The 17,986-nt window shown below is 41.0% G+C and overlaps 2 protein-coding genes across 5 annotated transcripts in view; both read left to right on the top strand.

Moving 5' to 3' along the window:
* LOC125897236 (uncharacterized) overlaps positions 1-17,986 on the top strand; it is a 34,962-nt gene that overhangs the window by 7,739 nt on the left and 9,237 nt on the right. The window lies entirely within an intron of this gene.
* The window catches only part of LOC125897234 (uncharacterized), a 36,551-nt gene continuing 30,020 nt past the window's right edge, over positions 11,456-17,986 (top strand). The window contains exons 1-2 of one of the 4 annotated variants that reach the window (XM_049590407.1): positions 11,456-11,786; positions 16,058-16,613. In XM_049590407.1, the coding sequence (XP_049446364.1) occupies positions 11,602-11,786; positions 16,058-16,613 (741 nt within the window). In that variant the 5' untranslated portion in view covers positions 11,456-11,601. Of the gene's footprint in view, positions 11,787-11,843; positions 16,614-17,986 lie in introns of those variants that run through there. The other 3 variants (XM_049590401.1, XM_049590406.1, XM_049590404.1) reach the window with 3 other exon arrangements.

Below are 17,986 nucleotides of genomic sequence, written 5' to 3'. Positions count from 1 at the left end.
AGGTGAAGACTTTTCTTTGTCACCCGTTATTTCTTTACTCCGGTAGTAGTCACGCTTAGACGCTTTTATTTTGAAGTCCCCGCCAGACCCGTCACCCGCCCCTCGGTTATCTTTCGTCACTTCCTGCACATTCCGCGTCGCATCGCAGTTGTTTCTTCGACAGTTGAGAGATTTTAAGCCGTTTTTTATATGTGAAGACATCGTTTGGGGGACATTATGTCGTGTTGGGAGTGAAGAAGGAATTCTCAGCGATTGTTCAGCCCACATTTGGTACGTGCACACCCGTTTATTTCGTTCTGTTTCGATCATGGCGGAGGCTGTGCTTTTCTCTGTGTTACGTGGGCTCCCTGTTCGCTCTGCATGCCTAAGTTACCCCGATATTGTGTGCGCCAAACTATTGTTCATCTTCGTATATGAAATATAAACGATCAAATGTGCTCAATTTTAGTCTGAAAGTCACAGTGGAGCCCGCTTATGCATTATTTGCTTTGATGCTGTGCTGAAAAGTAAGAAGTTCAGAATATCTCTGCCCTACCATGGCACCATTTCCAAAGAGACAACATAGAGACAAGAGACAAAGAGGCAAACTCTGCCTTGAAAAATGTAATTTAATTTCATTTAAAAAAAAACCTTCACGGGGAACCTATTTATCACTGTTTGCGTGAGGGAACTATAAGTGTGACACATCACATTATCTTACAGTATCTGGTGCCTTGATGTAATTTTAAAAAGTTTAAAATTAATTTTTGAAACATTTTGTTAATATATTTTTAACGAGTAATGGTTGGTTGTCAGTTGTTAATTGAGTCATCAAAAGCAAACATTTATTTCGTGATAGGAGTGATAACACACCTTATACATCTGGCTACATCTTTCCCACATCAAATATCCGTGATCACCTACACAGGCGTGCGTAAAAGCGCACACAATTCCGTGTCCTCTCACCGCGGATGCTGTGATTTGATGGCCCGGTACTCATTGTAGCCCACTCTTATAAGACCCAATAATATTAATAATAATATGTTACCGTGGACCTATATGCCATACCTTTTAATAAAATTACCGGAGGAGTTCGCTGAAAAGCAGGTAAACAGGTCAGCCTGAATTACTCGCGTGCGTCCCCGGTGAAAATCGCTGACATACAACATGGCTTCTACAGGCTTGCAATAGCTCACTGTCAGGACTCAGGGACCTTATAAGGTCTTATAAGAGTGGGCTACAATGAGTACCGGGCCATCAAATCACAGCATCCGTGGTGAGAGGACACGGAATTGTGTGCGCTTTTACGCACACGGGTATAGGTGATTGCGAATATTTGATGTGGGAAAGATGTAGCCAGATGCATTATCTGTTTTAGATACGTGGTTGTCTGTCCGTCCGTCCGTCCGTCCATCCGTAGCACAAGTCATGTGCGCCACTTCACCACCGACCTGTGCGTAAAAGCGCAAACTGTCCCTCCTTGAGGCAATGAATGAGGAAATAATCGCCCTGAATCAGACCAGCATTTAATACGCAAAATCGGGTCAAACCCCCCGCGGCTATTAGGTGCCAGGCGGCTATTTGCCACCGGGCGACTATTTGGAAATATACGGCATGTGACAATAATCATATGTGTATAATAACAGTAGAAGTGTGACTAATGATAACAGCAGCAGCAGGAGGCATCTAGCAGGATCACAGCAGCTCTTGTAGGCTGAAATCAAGACGATCACATTAACCAGTGCGCAATCATCAGACCTGACAATTATCACAGGAAAACAATCTTTGTTATATCGACATAACGAGATAATTAATTCGTTATCACGAGATAACAATCTTTGTTATATCGAGATAACGAAATGATAAGTCGTTATCACGACATACCAGTGCACAAAAAAAAATAAAAAATACATGGCCATTCTCGTCTTCCGTAGTCTAGACTAATCACTGCACTCTTTTACATTATTCCAGTGTTGAAGACAAAAGTAAAGCTACCATGTAATGTTAAAATCCGTTTGTCTACTGATGAAGTGTGGGCATAGATGTTGGAACTAGGGGTGTGGGGATCCCCCCCCCCACCCCCCACCCCCCCCCCCCCTTTGTCTGACTTACATTTATCTCTTTCATATCATTAATGCATAGATCTATGCTTTTGATGTGATATGCAGCCTGCCTGACTATATACAGTAGCCTTGACATCCAGGATGTTGTGTCCATCCTGCAAACCTTGCAGCCCCAAACGCACTCCATGCTGTCGGAGGTGGAGAAGCTTATTAAGCTCTGTCTGGCCCTGCCCGTATCTGTCGTGGCATCCGAGCGTTAATTCCTGTGGCATGTAGGATAACTTATATTTAATCTTTTCTGTTTGCTGTTGTGTCAGTGTTTCATTTTGCTTTATTTTTTTGTCTTTTGCACTTGGTGTGTCTTTGTGTTTACACTGCTTTGCAAAAGTCAATCAACGGACATGAAAGAAATGAAATCCATATGTTGGAGCAATAAATGTAAGATTGCATTTATTGGAGCAAAGATGGAAATGTTAAGTTAACGAGGGAGTTCACGGGATGGTAATTAATGTTAACGTTATGTAGCAGGAGGAGGTTATTATTTGTTAGTGTCATGCAAAATTGAATGTTTTGCTTTTTAGCTGCAACCAGTAGCCCTGTAGCCTGCGATCTGTCAGTTGGTTAGGTGGTTGGTCTTTCACTAAAAATTCCCCATCCTTTGGCGGCCACAGTTTTTGCCCTAGGCAACTGAAAATTGACATGGAGGTCACAGCAATTACAAATTCATGTTTGTTTTGCTCAGTCATTTTCCCAAAAATTGGGGGAAAAAAAGCAATTAATTTCCACATAAGCTAATAAGAGTGGGAAATCAGCGACCAGAGATCCAAACTGTGTACCGTTCCTGAGGGCCATACCACTATTTCATGTCATATTTTAATGTACGGGCCGTGGCTCTGAGATAGAGAGGGTCATTCACTAATCAGAAGATCAGCGGCTCGATCCCCTGCTCCTCTAGTTGGCATGTTGAAGTATCCTTGGACAAGATACTGAACCCAAAATTGCTCACAATGGCTGTTCCATTGGTGTGTGAGTGCTTGTGAAAGGTTACCAAGTAGCAGATGGCACAATGTATGTTAGCCTCAGCCACCAGTGTGAATGGGTGAATGTGACATGTAGTGTAAAAGCACTATGAGTGATCGGAAGACTAGAAAAGCGCTGTACACATTCAGTCCATTTACCTTTTAACACTGTAGGAAAATGATTGCAAGTTTACACAGGTAGTAAGACTAAGTAGGTATTATGATAACAAAGATGCTTTCCAGGAAATCGCAGTTAATGTTTCATGGCAATTTCAGACAATGTCAGATTATATAATGGGTGTTTATGGGATAGAATATTGAAAGCTAGTCTAATAGACAAACACAGTGTGTGTCCCATGAACCTATAGACTTTATAAGAATGATGGATGCTTGGCTTGAAGTTCTCCGGCACGGTGCCGGATTTCCGGCGCAGGGATATTTTTTTCTTGTGAATATTTTATTATCTTGCCGTAGCAACAGTGATTTAACCAGTCGTTTTAAAGCAAAGCAAAGTGATAGTTCCAACTGCCAATGGTGTATCACATTACTCAAGGTAAACAAGGACTTCTAGCCAATCAGAGGCAGAGTAGGGCAGGCCTTAAGTTTTCACAGTCTCTCATTCAGTCACGCCACGGACACACCGGACGCAGAACCGAAGCGCAGCGCCCAGCAGATTTTCCTTTTTTGGTGAATTGTTCATATTTCATTATTAAAAACCTTGAAATTGTCATTCTAGCTCCTTGATGTGATACTTGATTGATACTCTCAAAGTGCACCAGATTAATTCATTTAGACGTCAAATGTTCAAAATTTTCTTCCAGGGGGGCATGCCCCCAGACCCCCCTAGCGCAGAAGGCCCTCTAAAAAAATTTCAGGCACAGGATTTTTTCTTGCTTCAAGCCCTGTGGATGTGACCCGTGGCTTTTTACTTGTACTGGTAATATTAGCATTGATATGTCCACCTAGCAACAGGCATACACTCAAAATTTCTTGAGAAATTTCCTTTTCTCTTCTGTTGTTGATGTTCATATTTTGGGAGTGCCATGGAAGTCTTGCATGCACGAGTTAATGAGCATTCAAACTTGTTTCTTTCAGGCTTGCACAGTACCAACACCGTCACATTGCTGACTGGAGTACATCCAACCAGGATGCAGACATGCAGTGTGGGCCAGACATGTCGGAGGAGCCGTTTCCTAACCTAAATCATGTCTTACAAGGTGTGGAGCAAACTCACATCACACTGGTCTGTAACTAGAGTCTTGATTATTGCCAATTAGGTTTTCACATGTAAGGAGTTTGCCCTGGTACTTAGGTGCATAAGTAGAAGAAGAACAGAGAATATAGGCAATGTACAGAGATGATTTTTCAATAGATTGGCATTAATGTAACACATTAGGTGCGGTTACATGATGGCTTCTCATTCAGAATGAAATAAATCTGAATGAAATCATTCGGATTTAAAGTGTTTATAGGTAGTTTACATGGGAAATATTCATTCCGATTGAGGGTTTACACGGGAGATCAGTTTAATCGCCTTTATTTGGGTCTGTGCAAGGTTTGGGGCAGGGAAGGTTTCTGATTGGATAGGGGGCAGGGTAATGTTATGTTTACCGGAAGAAAACACTGTAGTCCACGCTCCAGATAACAAGATACTTGACGATGCCGTTCTTAGTGCCTTTTTTGGGCTTGTTTTGCTTATATTCTTGAATCAGCAGTACGACAACAACCTTGTTCTGCTTATGCTTCATCTGTTGAGGAGGAGAAGACAGAAAAACTCTTCCATTCGGGTTCTGAAAAGGAATATTCCACCCCTGTGCATTCGGTTTGAGGTGTTTACAAGGAGCATTTCTATTCGGGTAGGGCTTCCAACCCGAATGCAAAAGGAATACATGGCTCCATGTAAACGCACGTACTGTGACCAATACATGGTTTTAGTTTAGTGTTTGGTTTTAGTGTTTAATCATTTAGCCAAGGCAATGTCAGATATTGTTTAATGCCCATCACAAATACCCAGAGACCCAAAGAAATGATCTATGTTTTTGATCAGCAGTCTAAAAACCCACAGATACTTAAGTGGAGATGAAACACTGATGATTGTGGTTCATTTGAACTTTACCTTAGGCAAGATATGACACTGCAATCAAACTTCAGTGTTCATAACAAATCAACCATATGTGGTACAGCTTCACAACTTTCACCAAAATGTAGCCTCAATACTGAAAGACCTTTTGTACATTATATTGCAAATTATGAAGATCATTACTGTTTTTTTTTTGTTTTTTTGTTTTTTTTCAAAATCTGTAAAACTTCTTAAACCTATCTCCTCCCACAGTTTTTGCTAGGGATGCACTGAAATGAAAATTTGTGGCTGAAGCCGAACAAAATTAAATGCTTAGCCGAATGCCGTTGTTTAGTTTTTCATTAGTTTTTGCAGATGAACCTCCTCCAGATTAGTGTTGTCACGGTACCAAAACTGGGACCCACGGTACGATGCCAATGAAAGTATCACGGTTCTGAGTAGTATCATGATACCACAGCGAAAATGAGGCAGATGTGTCTTTTGTCATCTATAAAAAGATAAATTACTTTTCTAAATTACATCAATGATATTTCAAAGGAATAAATTACTTATTGACTTATTCATACTTCAGAAACTAAGGATAGACTGATACATCGGCCGGCCGACATATTGGGCCGATATTTGAGGGTTTTGTTTTTTTTTCCTTTTTGTTATACTTGTATCGGCATTGGCCAATACGCGCGTGGGTTCGCGGATTTATTTTTCCCTGGCATGATTTACAGACAGACATTTACATTTACAGACAAATTAAATATTTGTTTATTTTATAAAGACATTACTGGAAGATTTAAGAGCACTGAACTCTTTTTTTTATTTGAATGTATAATAATAATAATAATAATAATAATATTCTACCTGTTCTACCTCAACTTTCCATCTTGTTTTAGTAGTTTTTACTGTTCAATAAATGTTTCTTATTTTAAACTTGAGACCTGTAATATTTGTTATCATTGTGTCATTTTTTTTGATGTTAGTCATTGGCTAAGGGTGAAAAAATCGGTATCCGCATCGGCCCTAAAAAATCCATATCGGTCTAGCCCTATCAAAAACAGCATCAATAAGTGATTAACATAGGGGAGATCAAAATAAAATAAATAGATAAAATAAGTTCAGAAAAGTCCCTAAGGTGCGGTGAGGTTTGTGGACCATTGACTGCCACAAGGAGAGAAATGTGAACGGCTCGTTTCTCCTCTGACACGTCACAAACCTGTGTGCCGCCACGGCTCGGCTGTTCAGGTACTTTTGGGCAGTCGTGACACCAACGAAGAGCCGGGCTTCTTGGTCGCCGGTAAGCCGTTATCTTGCATCGCAGAGCCCTATTTGAGAGGAATAGATTTCCTGTCTGTGTCTGTCACCCCCATTCAACCCACAACCTGCAGGATTCACCCTTCGTTTCTGCTGCTGGTTGAAATCTGCCACATGCGCCTTAGTGTCGAGCGGGCGGAGGCGTTGATCCGAGGGTTGTGAGTTCAAGCCTCAACTGATGCAAAATGTACACAATGGCAACTTTCTTGTTGTCTTCCTATTCTGCCTCTTGTTGCTCAGAATTGCCTAAATTTGTCCAGCCCCAACCATTGCTGCGCTGCAGCTATAATTTAACTTTTTTTAACAAGTGTTGATATAATAGGGTTTGAGAGTTTTGATGAGATAGAAGAACCACGGTCAAAGAAAAAAATAATTGGCTATGGTTTTTGAGCCAATAAAGCTCCATTTCCACCCAACACTTTCGGTATGGTACTTTTGGAACCCAAAGTAACCCTTCAGACATGGTACCTAGACTAAAGGTCCCATTAGTGTTTCCACTGTTAACAGTATCCTAAAATATGGGTAGAGTTGTTGTCACCCACTGCTCTGTCAAGCACTCACTGTATTTTGACACAGAAGGAAGTCTGCATCTGTTTATCATCCACAGGATTAGGTTGCATGCCAACATTTTCGGAACAAAATAAAACAGGCTGCAGTGAGAGTCTCTCTCCACTGGATATTTAAACGTAGCAGGTTCGTGCATTCAGTCCTTCTCAGGCAAGCTCAGGGGTTAATGTTGCCAGAGCCCAAAGGAATGACACCAACTGAGGATTTGAATATATACAGTTTACATAACCCAGGTGAAATTAATATAAACAAATGCTTGAAGATCCACTTGTGACTTAAAGTGTATGTCATCTAAGAGAGACAATAAAAACTAAAGTAATGCTCAAAATTGTCACATTAAAATTTAAGCTGTGCTGATGGATTCATGTCGTCAACTCATGCGTTGAGTAACATTACAAGTTAACATTCCACCTTAAAAGTTGCCAGCAGTTGGCCCAGTAAATGAAATTACTGTTTCTCCGACTCCATCTCCTGCAAGAGGCAGCACAACATCCTTTCATTTTATAGTTACAGTTTACTAATAAAACTCTCCAAGGTATAAACAGTAACCTCAAAAGTAGCCACAACTCAGCCCTAAGCAGAGTGACCGTCCTCTACTGACCAATCAACAGACTGTCGTGTTCACAGCTCCACCTTTTAGTACCAGATCTGTGTGCTAGGTACCCCAACAGAGGGGTGAAAAACAACATACCGAACTAAACTGTACCGTACTGCTTGGTGGAAATGGGGCTTAAGACCAAATATAGTGGTAGGACCTGTTCCCATGGAGTCAAAACGTCAGCGGTGAAAGTGAAAAGCTGCCTGAACTTGACTTAAGTTGTAAGATGGCCTTGCCCAGCTGGTGAAAGGGGAAAATCACAATCAGGTTTTCCAGGAAAGCGAGGTGGATATCAAGTTTCATAGCTGTGTTGTATCTCGCAAAAGTTAAAATTCAAACAAACCACAGTCATAATTGTTGAGTGTTTAATCTCTTCTTTAAATTAACAAGAAAGAGACAACCCTGCAAATCCTCACAATTAAGAATCTATGAGTATCAAATGTTGTGTGTTTTACTCTGATAAATATTACATGATACATTCCAACTGTGTATGACTCACAGATGAGATATAGTGTGTCATTTGTCCTTTTTTCTCCTGAACTGAACGCAGGAAAGGAAGACATGGATGACCAAGCAGAACACTAGACCACTGTAGATGGACAACACAGACACCTGCAGGACAAAGAAGATGGACGCCAACAAAGTATGGCAGTGGCGCATTATGCATGTTAAGAAATATTCAAGACGTCCAGATCCATTCTATTTCAGCAATAGAATAGGATTGGACTTTAATGTAGCATCCAGCGCACAGAAAAAACTGGACTTACAGTTAGTGACCAATGGTGTCATACTTGAGATTTGTAACTTTGCTAAAATCGTGAACAAGAGTAAAAGGCGTTTTTTGACAAACATTTTGGAGAACAATTTTGATCTAGGCTTTGAAAATGAGCAACAGCGGATTGATTTTTCTGCTCGTATTCATTACAAAGTCAAAGAGCTGATCAGGAAACCTCCTAAAGATAAAAATGAAGTTTTCACTCTGTTTGACACATCATCTAAGACAGAACGCAACAGCAACTATGGACTGACCACTGCATCTTCAGAGCACCTGGTGGAGATGGATGAAACTGATCACAATGAGCATGAAGATGAATTCAAGTTTTCACAAGTAACATCCAAGGAATACTTGCAGACAGAAGGTTTCTCAGAAGAGATGGACGAAGCACCTGGTGATGACTTTAAACATGAGGATGAATTCAAGTGTTCACAAGTAACATCCAAAGAATACTTACAGACAGAAGGCCTCTCAGTAGAGGTGGACAAAGCACCTGGTGATGACAGTGAACATGAGGATGAATTTAAGTATTCAAAAGCACAGTCAGCAGAAGAACTACAGGAGGATTGTCTTCCCCCTTTGTTTCCTTACTGTGAAGGAATTGGTCTGAACCTTGACGTTGGGTCGAAACAAAGTCTAGATCCAGATTTGCTGACAAAGGGCGTGATGTTAGAATTAGTACACTTTACCAGGATACTGACTGCATCCTACAGCCCTATTGTTCTTGATGTGTTGGAGCACAATTTTGAACTTGATCTCAAAAGTCAACAAGGGAAAAGTCGACTTTGGTTCAAGATATCTCACCTGCTGAGAAGAAGAAATCGACTCCTCGCCACTGGTACCAAAATCAGCCGAAATTTTAAAGATGAGCAGTTTTCCTTCCAGACAAACCCCTTAAAAAGAACTAAGTTTTCAACACTGTCCAATGTGGAAGCCACACAGTATCACCTCAAGGACGTGATGAAAAGAAGACAGTCTGATTTAAAAAGTAACCAGAAAAAGAGGGCACTGTCAAGCTCAAGTGAAAGGGCGAACAAAAGACACAGAATAGGACAGTTTGAAGACATGGAGACAAACTCACTCTCTCATCACACTGATTTGTGTACCAGTGAAAAAGCGGAGGGAGATCATTGTCACACTTTCCTACTAGGAGAGTCTGATCAAGACTCTGACAAAGTCACAAATCCAGGATACACTGGCAAACTGGATCACTTACAAAGCCCAAAAAGTTGTTCACTGAACTCTGACATTGCTGGAGACTCAGAACCAAGTTATCTTGCTTATTGTACGCCTTTATTCACCACCACTGAAATCTCATCCAGTTCACCAACTGTACACTCAAATGTGAACCCACCATTTGCAAGTCAACCTGAAGAAAGAGGGCTCTGTGGAGGGGAAGAGCCATCACAAACTCCAAGAAATGCATCAAATAAACATGACATGGAGCAAGACGAAATGGGAACAGAGATCATGTGGAAGTTGCGTGCTAACCGTGTAAAACAAATCCTCTCCTCACCAAAGACAGAAAAAGATTATTGTCAATTCACCATGTCCAAGAAAGCAGGCCTTGAATTTAATGTTGGATTTGGCCTAAAGAAAACCATCAGTGTTGACTCTTTGTCTAATTCTGTTCTGCTTGAAGTTGCTAAATTTGCCTTGGCAATGAATTCATCTCAACAGGATTTCATCATGGAGATTCTTGAGTACAACTTTGACTTTGGCCTGCAGAGTCAACACCAGAGGGATCTTTTCACATGTGAAATTATGAAAAGAGTAAGAAAGCTGAGAAGTTGTGAAGATGCAGTCAGATTCTCAAAAGAGATTTTTCAACTGCCTGGACCCATGTCATCAAAAATGAATATGGCTAATCAGAGTGTGGTTGGAGTAACTCCAGAACTCAGCAGTGAATTGAGAATTAAGGAGTGTGCTGTTGTTTTGGTACGTCTGCCTCATTCACATGCCGAAACTAAACAAGTTACATCACAGAAGATTGTGGATCTTTATCCCTTCTGCAAGGAAATAGGTCTGAAACTGCATGTGAACAAAATTCAACCAAACAAAAAACTGGATATCAACAACCTGACCAATGGAGCAATGACTGAAGTGATGAACTTTGCAGAAAAGTTGTGTGGAACATTTGAGCAGATTTGTCTTGACATTCTCAGACACAACTTGGATCTCGATTTGCAAAGTGGACAATCTGATCTTGCCAGAGATATTCTTGCACAAATTCCTGCCATAATGGAGCAGAAGAATTTATCAAATTGTGCAGGCCTCGACAGGGAAATAAAAGGCACAGGAACAGATTGTTCAACAATGTTGCAACTGGATTGCCAAAACAGCGCAAATTTAGATGCAAGCAATGTTGGTCCTTCCGAGGCTGCTACCATAGACCAATATGTAGACACTTCTGCTGACATTCAACAGCAAGATGAACACAATTTAATGCTGTGGAAATTGCGGGCCACTTATATTGAGTACATTCTCTCAGTACCTCATGAAGAACATTGCCCGTTATTCTTACTCCAGATGCAAAAAATTGGCATTGATTTCAATGTAGGATCTGGAATTAAACAAAATCTGATCCCAAGTTACTGACCAATGGCATCATGGTTGAACTGACCAAGTTTGCCACAGCCTTGCTATCATCCCAAAGGCATTTCATCACAGATATACTGGAGTACAATTTTCATCTTGATTTCAAGAATGAGCTGCATCGCAGTGCATTTGCAACGCAAACTTGGTATGCAATTCAAGCAGCACGTAAAAAGTTCAACTTTAGTCGAATAAATATGCTTTTTGAACTCCCTGACCTGAGGTACATAGAAGAATCTGCCAAGAGTTGCCCCAGATGCTATCAAGTCAGAACTGACAAGCTTCATCAGGATGAATCTGACGCTGGTCACATGCATCATCCCCGTCCATATACCATGACTGACACATTCTTTGCTGATGCAAACTCCACAGCACAGAAGCCTGCAAAGGATCTGTCCTCGACTCTCTCAGCAGCAGTGGAAACAATAATTGACAGGTACTCTCGCTGCAAGAAAATAGGTCTGGACCTGTGCATAAACAAAGACCAACCAAAAGATAAAGTGGACTTGCATTTGTTGACACATGGCATTATAACTGAAGTGTTCAATTTTACCATAAAACTGTGTGGGACAAAAAATAAGATCATCAATGATGTCCTTGAGCACAACTTCAAAATTGGCATGCAGAGGCAAGATATCAATCCTGCAGCCATGTTCCTTGCAGTGCTGAAGAAGTATAAAAAATCTGCCAGTCAGGCCTGGTTAAGTGAAGTCTATGTAATTCAACACTATCCACAAAAACAATTTAGACATGCAAGTAAAGTGAAACAGGCAACATCCATGCGGAGAAGTGAATTGAAAGAAAGGTTCAAAACAGAAAGCTGGCACTACAAAGCAAGGGAAAAGTCACAGCACCAGAGAGAATGAGAACAGAGAACTACTACACTTGTCCTCTAGGAGAGTCAGATCTAGACTGGGGTGACATTACAGATTCAGGAGGTGAAGAGCAAACACAGACTCTTAGAAATGAGCCAACTGAATGTGACATGGAGCAAGAGGAAATGGGAACAGAGACTCTGTGGAAGTTGCGTGCTAACCGTGTAAAACAAATCCTCTCCTCACCGAACAGAGCGTTTGGTGAATACTCCTGGTCCAAGAGAGCAGGCCTTGAGTTCAATGTTGGATTTGGCCCAAAGCAACACATCAGTGTTGACTCTTTAACTAATTCTGTTTTGCTTGAAGTTGCTAAATTTGCCTTAGCAATGAATTCATCTCAACAGGATTTCATCATGGAGATTCTTGAGTACAACTTTGACTTTGGCCTGCAGAGTCAACACCAGAGGGATCTTTTCATATGTGAAATTATGAAAAGAGTAAGAAATTCGAGAAGTTGTGGAGATGCAGTCAGATTCTCAAAAGAGTATTTGCAACTACCTGGTTCCATGTCATCAGTAAATATGGCAAATCAGAGCATGGGCAGTGTCAATCCCGAGCTCAGCAGTGAATTGAGAGTTGAGGATTGTGATGTTGCCCCTGTGTGTCCTTCGAATGTAAATGCTAACACCAAAGAACACATTTCACAGAAGATTGTGGATCTTTATCCCTTCTGCAAGAAAATAGGTCTGAAACTGCATGTGAACAAAATTCAACCAAACAAAAAACTGGATATCAACAGCCTGACCAATGGAGCAATGACTGAAGTGATGAACTTTGCAGAAAAGTTGTGTGGAACATTTGAGCAGATTTGTCTTGACATTCTCAGACACAACTTGGATCTCGATTCGCAGAGTGGACATTCTGATCTTGCCAGAGATATTCTTGCACAAATTCCTGCCATAATGGAGCAGAAGAATTTATCAAATTGTGCAAGCCTCGACAGGGAAATAAAAGGCACAGGAACAGATTATTCAACAATGTTGCAACTGGATTGCCAAAACAGCGCAAATTTAGATGCAAGCAGTGCTGGTCCTTCCGAGGCTGCTACCATAGACCAATATGTAGACACTTCTGCTGACATTCAACAGCAAGATGAACACAATTTAATGCTGTGGAAATTGCGGGCCACTTATATTGAGTACATCCTCTCAGTACCTCATGAAGAACATTGCCCATTTTATTCTTACTCCAGATGCAAAAAAATTGGCATTGATTTCAATGTAGGATCTGGAATTAAACAAAATCTTGATCCCAAGTTACTGACCAATGGCATCATGGTTGAACTGACCAAGTTTGCCACAGCCTTGCTATCATCCCAAAGGCATTTCATCACAGATATACTGGAGTACAATTTTCATCTTGATTTCAAGAATGAGCTGCATCGCAGTGCATTTGCAACGCAAACTTGGTATGCAATTCAAGCAGCACGTAAAAAGTTCAACTTTAGTCGAATAAATATGCTTTTTGAACTCCCTGACCTGAGGTACATAGAAGAATCTACCAAGTGTTGCCCCAGATGCTATCAAGTCAGAACTGACAAGCTTCATCAGGATGAATCTGACGCTGGTCACATGCATCATCCCCGTCCACATACCATGACTGACCCATTCTTTGCTGATGCAAACTCCACAGCACAGAAGCCTGCAAAGGATCTGTCCTCGACTCTCTCAGCAGCAGTGGAAACAATAATTGACAGGTACTCTCGCTGCAAGAAAATAGGTCTGGACCTGTGTGTAGACAAAGACCAACCAAAAGATAAAGTGGACTTGCATTTGTTGACACATGGCATTATAACTGAAGTGTTCAATTTTACCATAAAACTGTGTGGGACAAAAAATAAGATCATCAATGATGTCCTTGAGCACAACTTCAAAATTGGCATGCAGAGGCAAGATATCAATCCTGCAGCCATGTTCCTTGCGGTGCTGAAGAAGTATAAGAAATCTGCCAGTCAGGCCTGGTTAAGTGAAGTCTATGTAATTCAACACTATCCACAAAAACAATTTAGACATGCAAGTAAAGTGAAACAGGCAACATCCATGCGGAGAAGTGAATTGAAAGAAAGGTTCAAAAACAGAAAGCTGGCACTACAAAGCAAGGGAAAAGTCACAGCACCAGAGAGAATGGGAACAGAGAACTACTACACTTGTCCTCTAGGAGAGTCAGATCTAGACTGGGGTGACATTACAGATTCAGGAGGTGAAGAGCAAACACAGACTCTTAGAAATGAGCCGACTGAATGTGACATGGAGCAAGAGGAAATGGGAACAGAGACTCTGTGGAAGTTGCGTGCTAACCATGTAAAACAAATCCTCTCCTCACCGAACAGAGCGTTTGGTGAATACTCCTGGTCCAAGAGAGCAGGCCTTGAGTTTAATGTTGGATTTGGCCCAAAGCAACACATCAGTGTTGACTCTTTAACTAATTCTGTTTTGCTTGAAGTTGCTAAATTTGCTCTAGCAATGAATTCATCTCAACAGGATTTCATCATGGAGATTCTTGAGTACAACTTTGACTTTGGCCTGCAGAGTCAACACCAGAGGGACCTTTTCATATGTGAAATTATGAAAAGAGTAAGAAATTCGAGAAGTTGTGAAGATGCAGTCACATTCTCAAAAGAGTATTTGCAACTACCTGGTCCCATGTCGTCAGTAAATATGGCAAATCAGAGCATGGGCAGTGTCAATCCCAACCTCAGCAGTGAATTGAGAGTTGAGGATTGTGATGTTGCCTCTGTGTGTCCTCCTAATTTAAATTCTAAAACCAAAGAACACATTTCACAGAAGATTGTGGATCTTTATCCCTTCTGCAAGAAAATAGGTCTGAAACTGCATGTGAACAAAATTCAACCAAACAAAAAACTGGATATCAACAACCTGACCAATGGAGCAATGACTGAAGTGATGAACTTTGCAGAAAAGTTGTGTGGAACATTTGAGCAGATTTGTCTTGACATTCTCAGACACAACTTGGATCTCGATTCACAAAGTGGACATTCTGATCTTGCCAGAGATATTCTTGCACAAATTCCTGCCATAATGGAGCAGAAGAATTTATCAAATTGTGCAAGCCTCGACAGGGAAATAAAAGGCACAGGAACAGATTATTCAACAATGTTGCAACTGGATTGCCAAAACAGCGCAAATTTAGATGCAAACAGTGCTGGTCCTTCCAAGGCTGCTACCATAGACCAATATGTAGACGCGTCTGCTGACATTCAACAGCAAGATGAACACAACTTAATGCTGTGGAAATTGCGGGCCAGGTATATTGAGTACATCCTCTCAGTACCTCATGAAGAACATTGCCCATTTTATTCTTACTCCAGATGCAAAAAAATTGGCATTGATTTCAATGTAGGATCTGGAATTAAACAAAATCTTGATCCCAAGTTACTGACCAATGGCATCATGGTTGAACTGAACAAGTTTGCCACAGCCTTGCTATCATCCCAAAGGTATTTCATCACAGATATACTGGAGTACAATTTTCATCTTGATTTCAAGAATGAGCTGCATCGCAGTGCATTTGCAACGCAAACTTGGTATGCAATTCAAGCAGCACGTAAAAAGTTCAACTTTAGTCAAATAAATATGCTTTTTGAACTCCCTGACCTGGGGTACATAGAAGAATCTGCCAAGTGTTGCCCCAGATGCTATCAAGTCAGAACTGACAAGCTTCATCAGGATGAATCTGACGGTGGTCACATGCATCATCCCCGTCCACATACCATGACTGACACATTCCTTGCTGATGCAAACTCCACAGCACAGAAGCCTGCAAAGGATTTGTCCTCGACTCTCTCAGCAGCAGCGGAAACAATAATTGACAGGTACTCTCGCTGCAAGAAAATAGGTCTGGACCTGTGCGTAGACAAAGACCAACCAAAAGATAAAGTGGACTTGCATTTGCTGACACACGGCATTATAACTGAAGTGTTCAATTTTACCATAAAACTGTGTGGGACAAAAAATAAGATCATCAATGATGTCCTTGAACACAACTTCAAAATTGGCATGCAGAGGCAAGATATCAATCCTGCAGCCATGTTCCTTGCAGTGCTGAAGAAGTATAAGAAATCTGCCAGTCAGGCCTGGTTAAGTGAAGTCTATGTAATTCAACAGCATCCACAAAAACAATTTAGACATGCAAGTAAAGTGAAACAGGCAACATCCATGCGGAAAAGTGAATTGAAAGAAAGGTTCAAAAACAGAAAGCTGGCACTACAAAGCAAGGGAAAAGTCACAGCACCAGAGAGAATGGGAACAGAGAACTACTACACTTGTCCTCTAGGAGAGTCAGATCTAGACTGGGGTGACATTACAGATTCAGGAGGTGAAGAGCAAACACAGACTCTTAGAAATGAGCCAACTGAATGTGACATGGAGCAAGAGGAAATGGGAACAGAGACTCTGTGGAAGTTGCGTGCTAACCGTGTAAAACAAATCCTCTCCTCACCAAACAAAGAGTTTGGTAAATTCACCTTGTCCAAGAGAGCAGGCCTTGAGTTTAATGTTGGATTTGGCCCAAAGCAACACATCAGTGTTGACTCTTTAACTAATTCTGTTTTGCTTGAAGTTGCTAAATTTGCCTTAGCAATGAATTCATCTCAACAGGATTTCATCATGGAGATTCTTGAGTACAACTTTGACTTTGGCCTGCAGAGTCAACACCAGAGGGATCTTTTCACATGTGAAATTATGAAAAGAGTAAGAAAACTGAGAAGTTGCGAAGATGCAGTCAGATTCTCAAAAGAGGTCTTTGAATTTCCTGGTCCCATGCTATCAATAAATATGCCAAGTCAGAGCATGGTCAGTGTCAATTCTGAACTCGGCATCGAATCAAGAATGGAAGAATGTAATGTTGCTCCTGTGTGTCCTTCTGATTCACACACTGAAAGCAAAGAACATATATCAGAGATGATTGTGGATCCTCATCCCTTCTGCAAGGAAATTGGTCTGAAGCTACACGTAAATAACCGTAAACAAAACACAAAACTGGATATCAACAAACTGACCAATGGAGCAATGACTGAAGTGACAAACTTTGCAGAACAATTGTGTGGAACATTTGAGCAGATTTGTCTTGACATTCTCAGACACAATTTTGATTTCGATTTGCAAAGTGGAGATACCAGAAGAATTGTTGCTGCTGTATGTGAGCAAAAGAATCTATCATCAAAACTTTCAAAACATTTGAAAATAAAGGGCACAAAAGCAACAAACCTAAATCAAGATTGCCAGAATGACCAAACTTTAGATGCAAGTGGTACTGGATATTCCCAGGCTGCAGTAATGGACGACAAGACTGAATACCCAGAAGAGTTAGATTTAAAGCTGTGGAAATTGCGGGCCAATCAAATGCAGCAAATCCTCTCAATACCTCACGGAGAACATTGCCCATTATATTCTTACCCCAGATGCAAAACATTGGGCATTGATTTCAATGTAGGATCTGGAGTAAAGCAGAATCTTGATCCCAAGTTACTGACCAATGGCATCATGGTCGAAGTGGATACTTTTGCCAACGCACTGCACTCAGCAGAAAAGTATTTCATCACAGAGATACTGGAGTATAATTTTCATCTTGATTTCAAGAGTGAGCTGCATCGCAGTGCCTTTACGCTGCAAATTTGGAAAAAAGTTTTGGGGCTAAGAAAGCACAAAAGTAGCAATCCTCGAATGAATATGCCTTTTGAACTCCCTGACATACAAGAACCTATTTCTGACAGACCTAAATATTGCCCTAAATGCTATCAAGACAGAAATGATAAGCTTCATCAGGATGAATCCAATCCCAGTGAAATGCATCATCCTCGTCCACATATAATGCTCGACACAGTTTCTGCAAATGCAAACTGCATAGAACAAAAGCCTGCAAAGGATCCTTCCCTTACCTCCTCAGCAACAGAGGAGACGATAATGGACCGCTACCCTCGCTGCAAGAAAATAGGTTTGAACCTGTGTGTGAACAAAGACCAACCGAAAGATAAACTTGACATGCATGTATTGACAAGTGGGATTATCGTTGAAGTGGCTAGTTTTGCCAAAAAATTGTGTGGGTCAAAACTTAAAACCATTTGTGCAATCATTGAAAACAACTTCAACATGAGCCTGCAGCCTGTAGATAT

The sequence above is a fragment of the Epinephelus fuscoguttatus genome, linkage group LG11 (assembly GCF_011397635.1).
Source record: "Epinephelus fuscoguttatus linkage group LG11, E.fuscoguttatus.final_Chr_v1".
In the NCBI taxonomy this organism is placed as follows: Eukaryota; Metazoa; Chordata; class Actinopteri; order Perciformes; family Serranidae; genus Epinephelus; species Epinephelus fuscoguttatus.
Note: the sequence above shows the minus strand (reverse complement) of the source record. Positions and strands in the feature narration are given on the sequence as shown.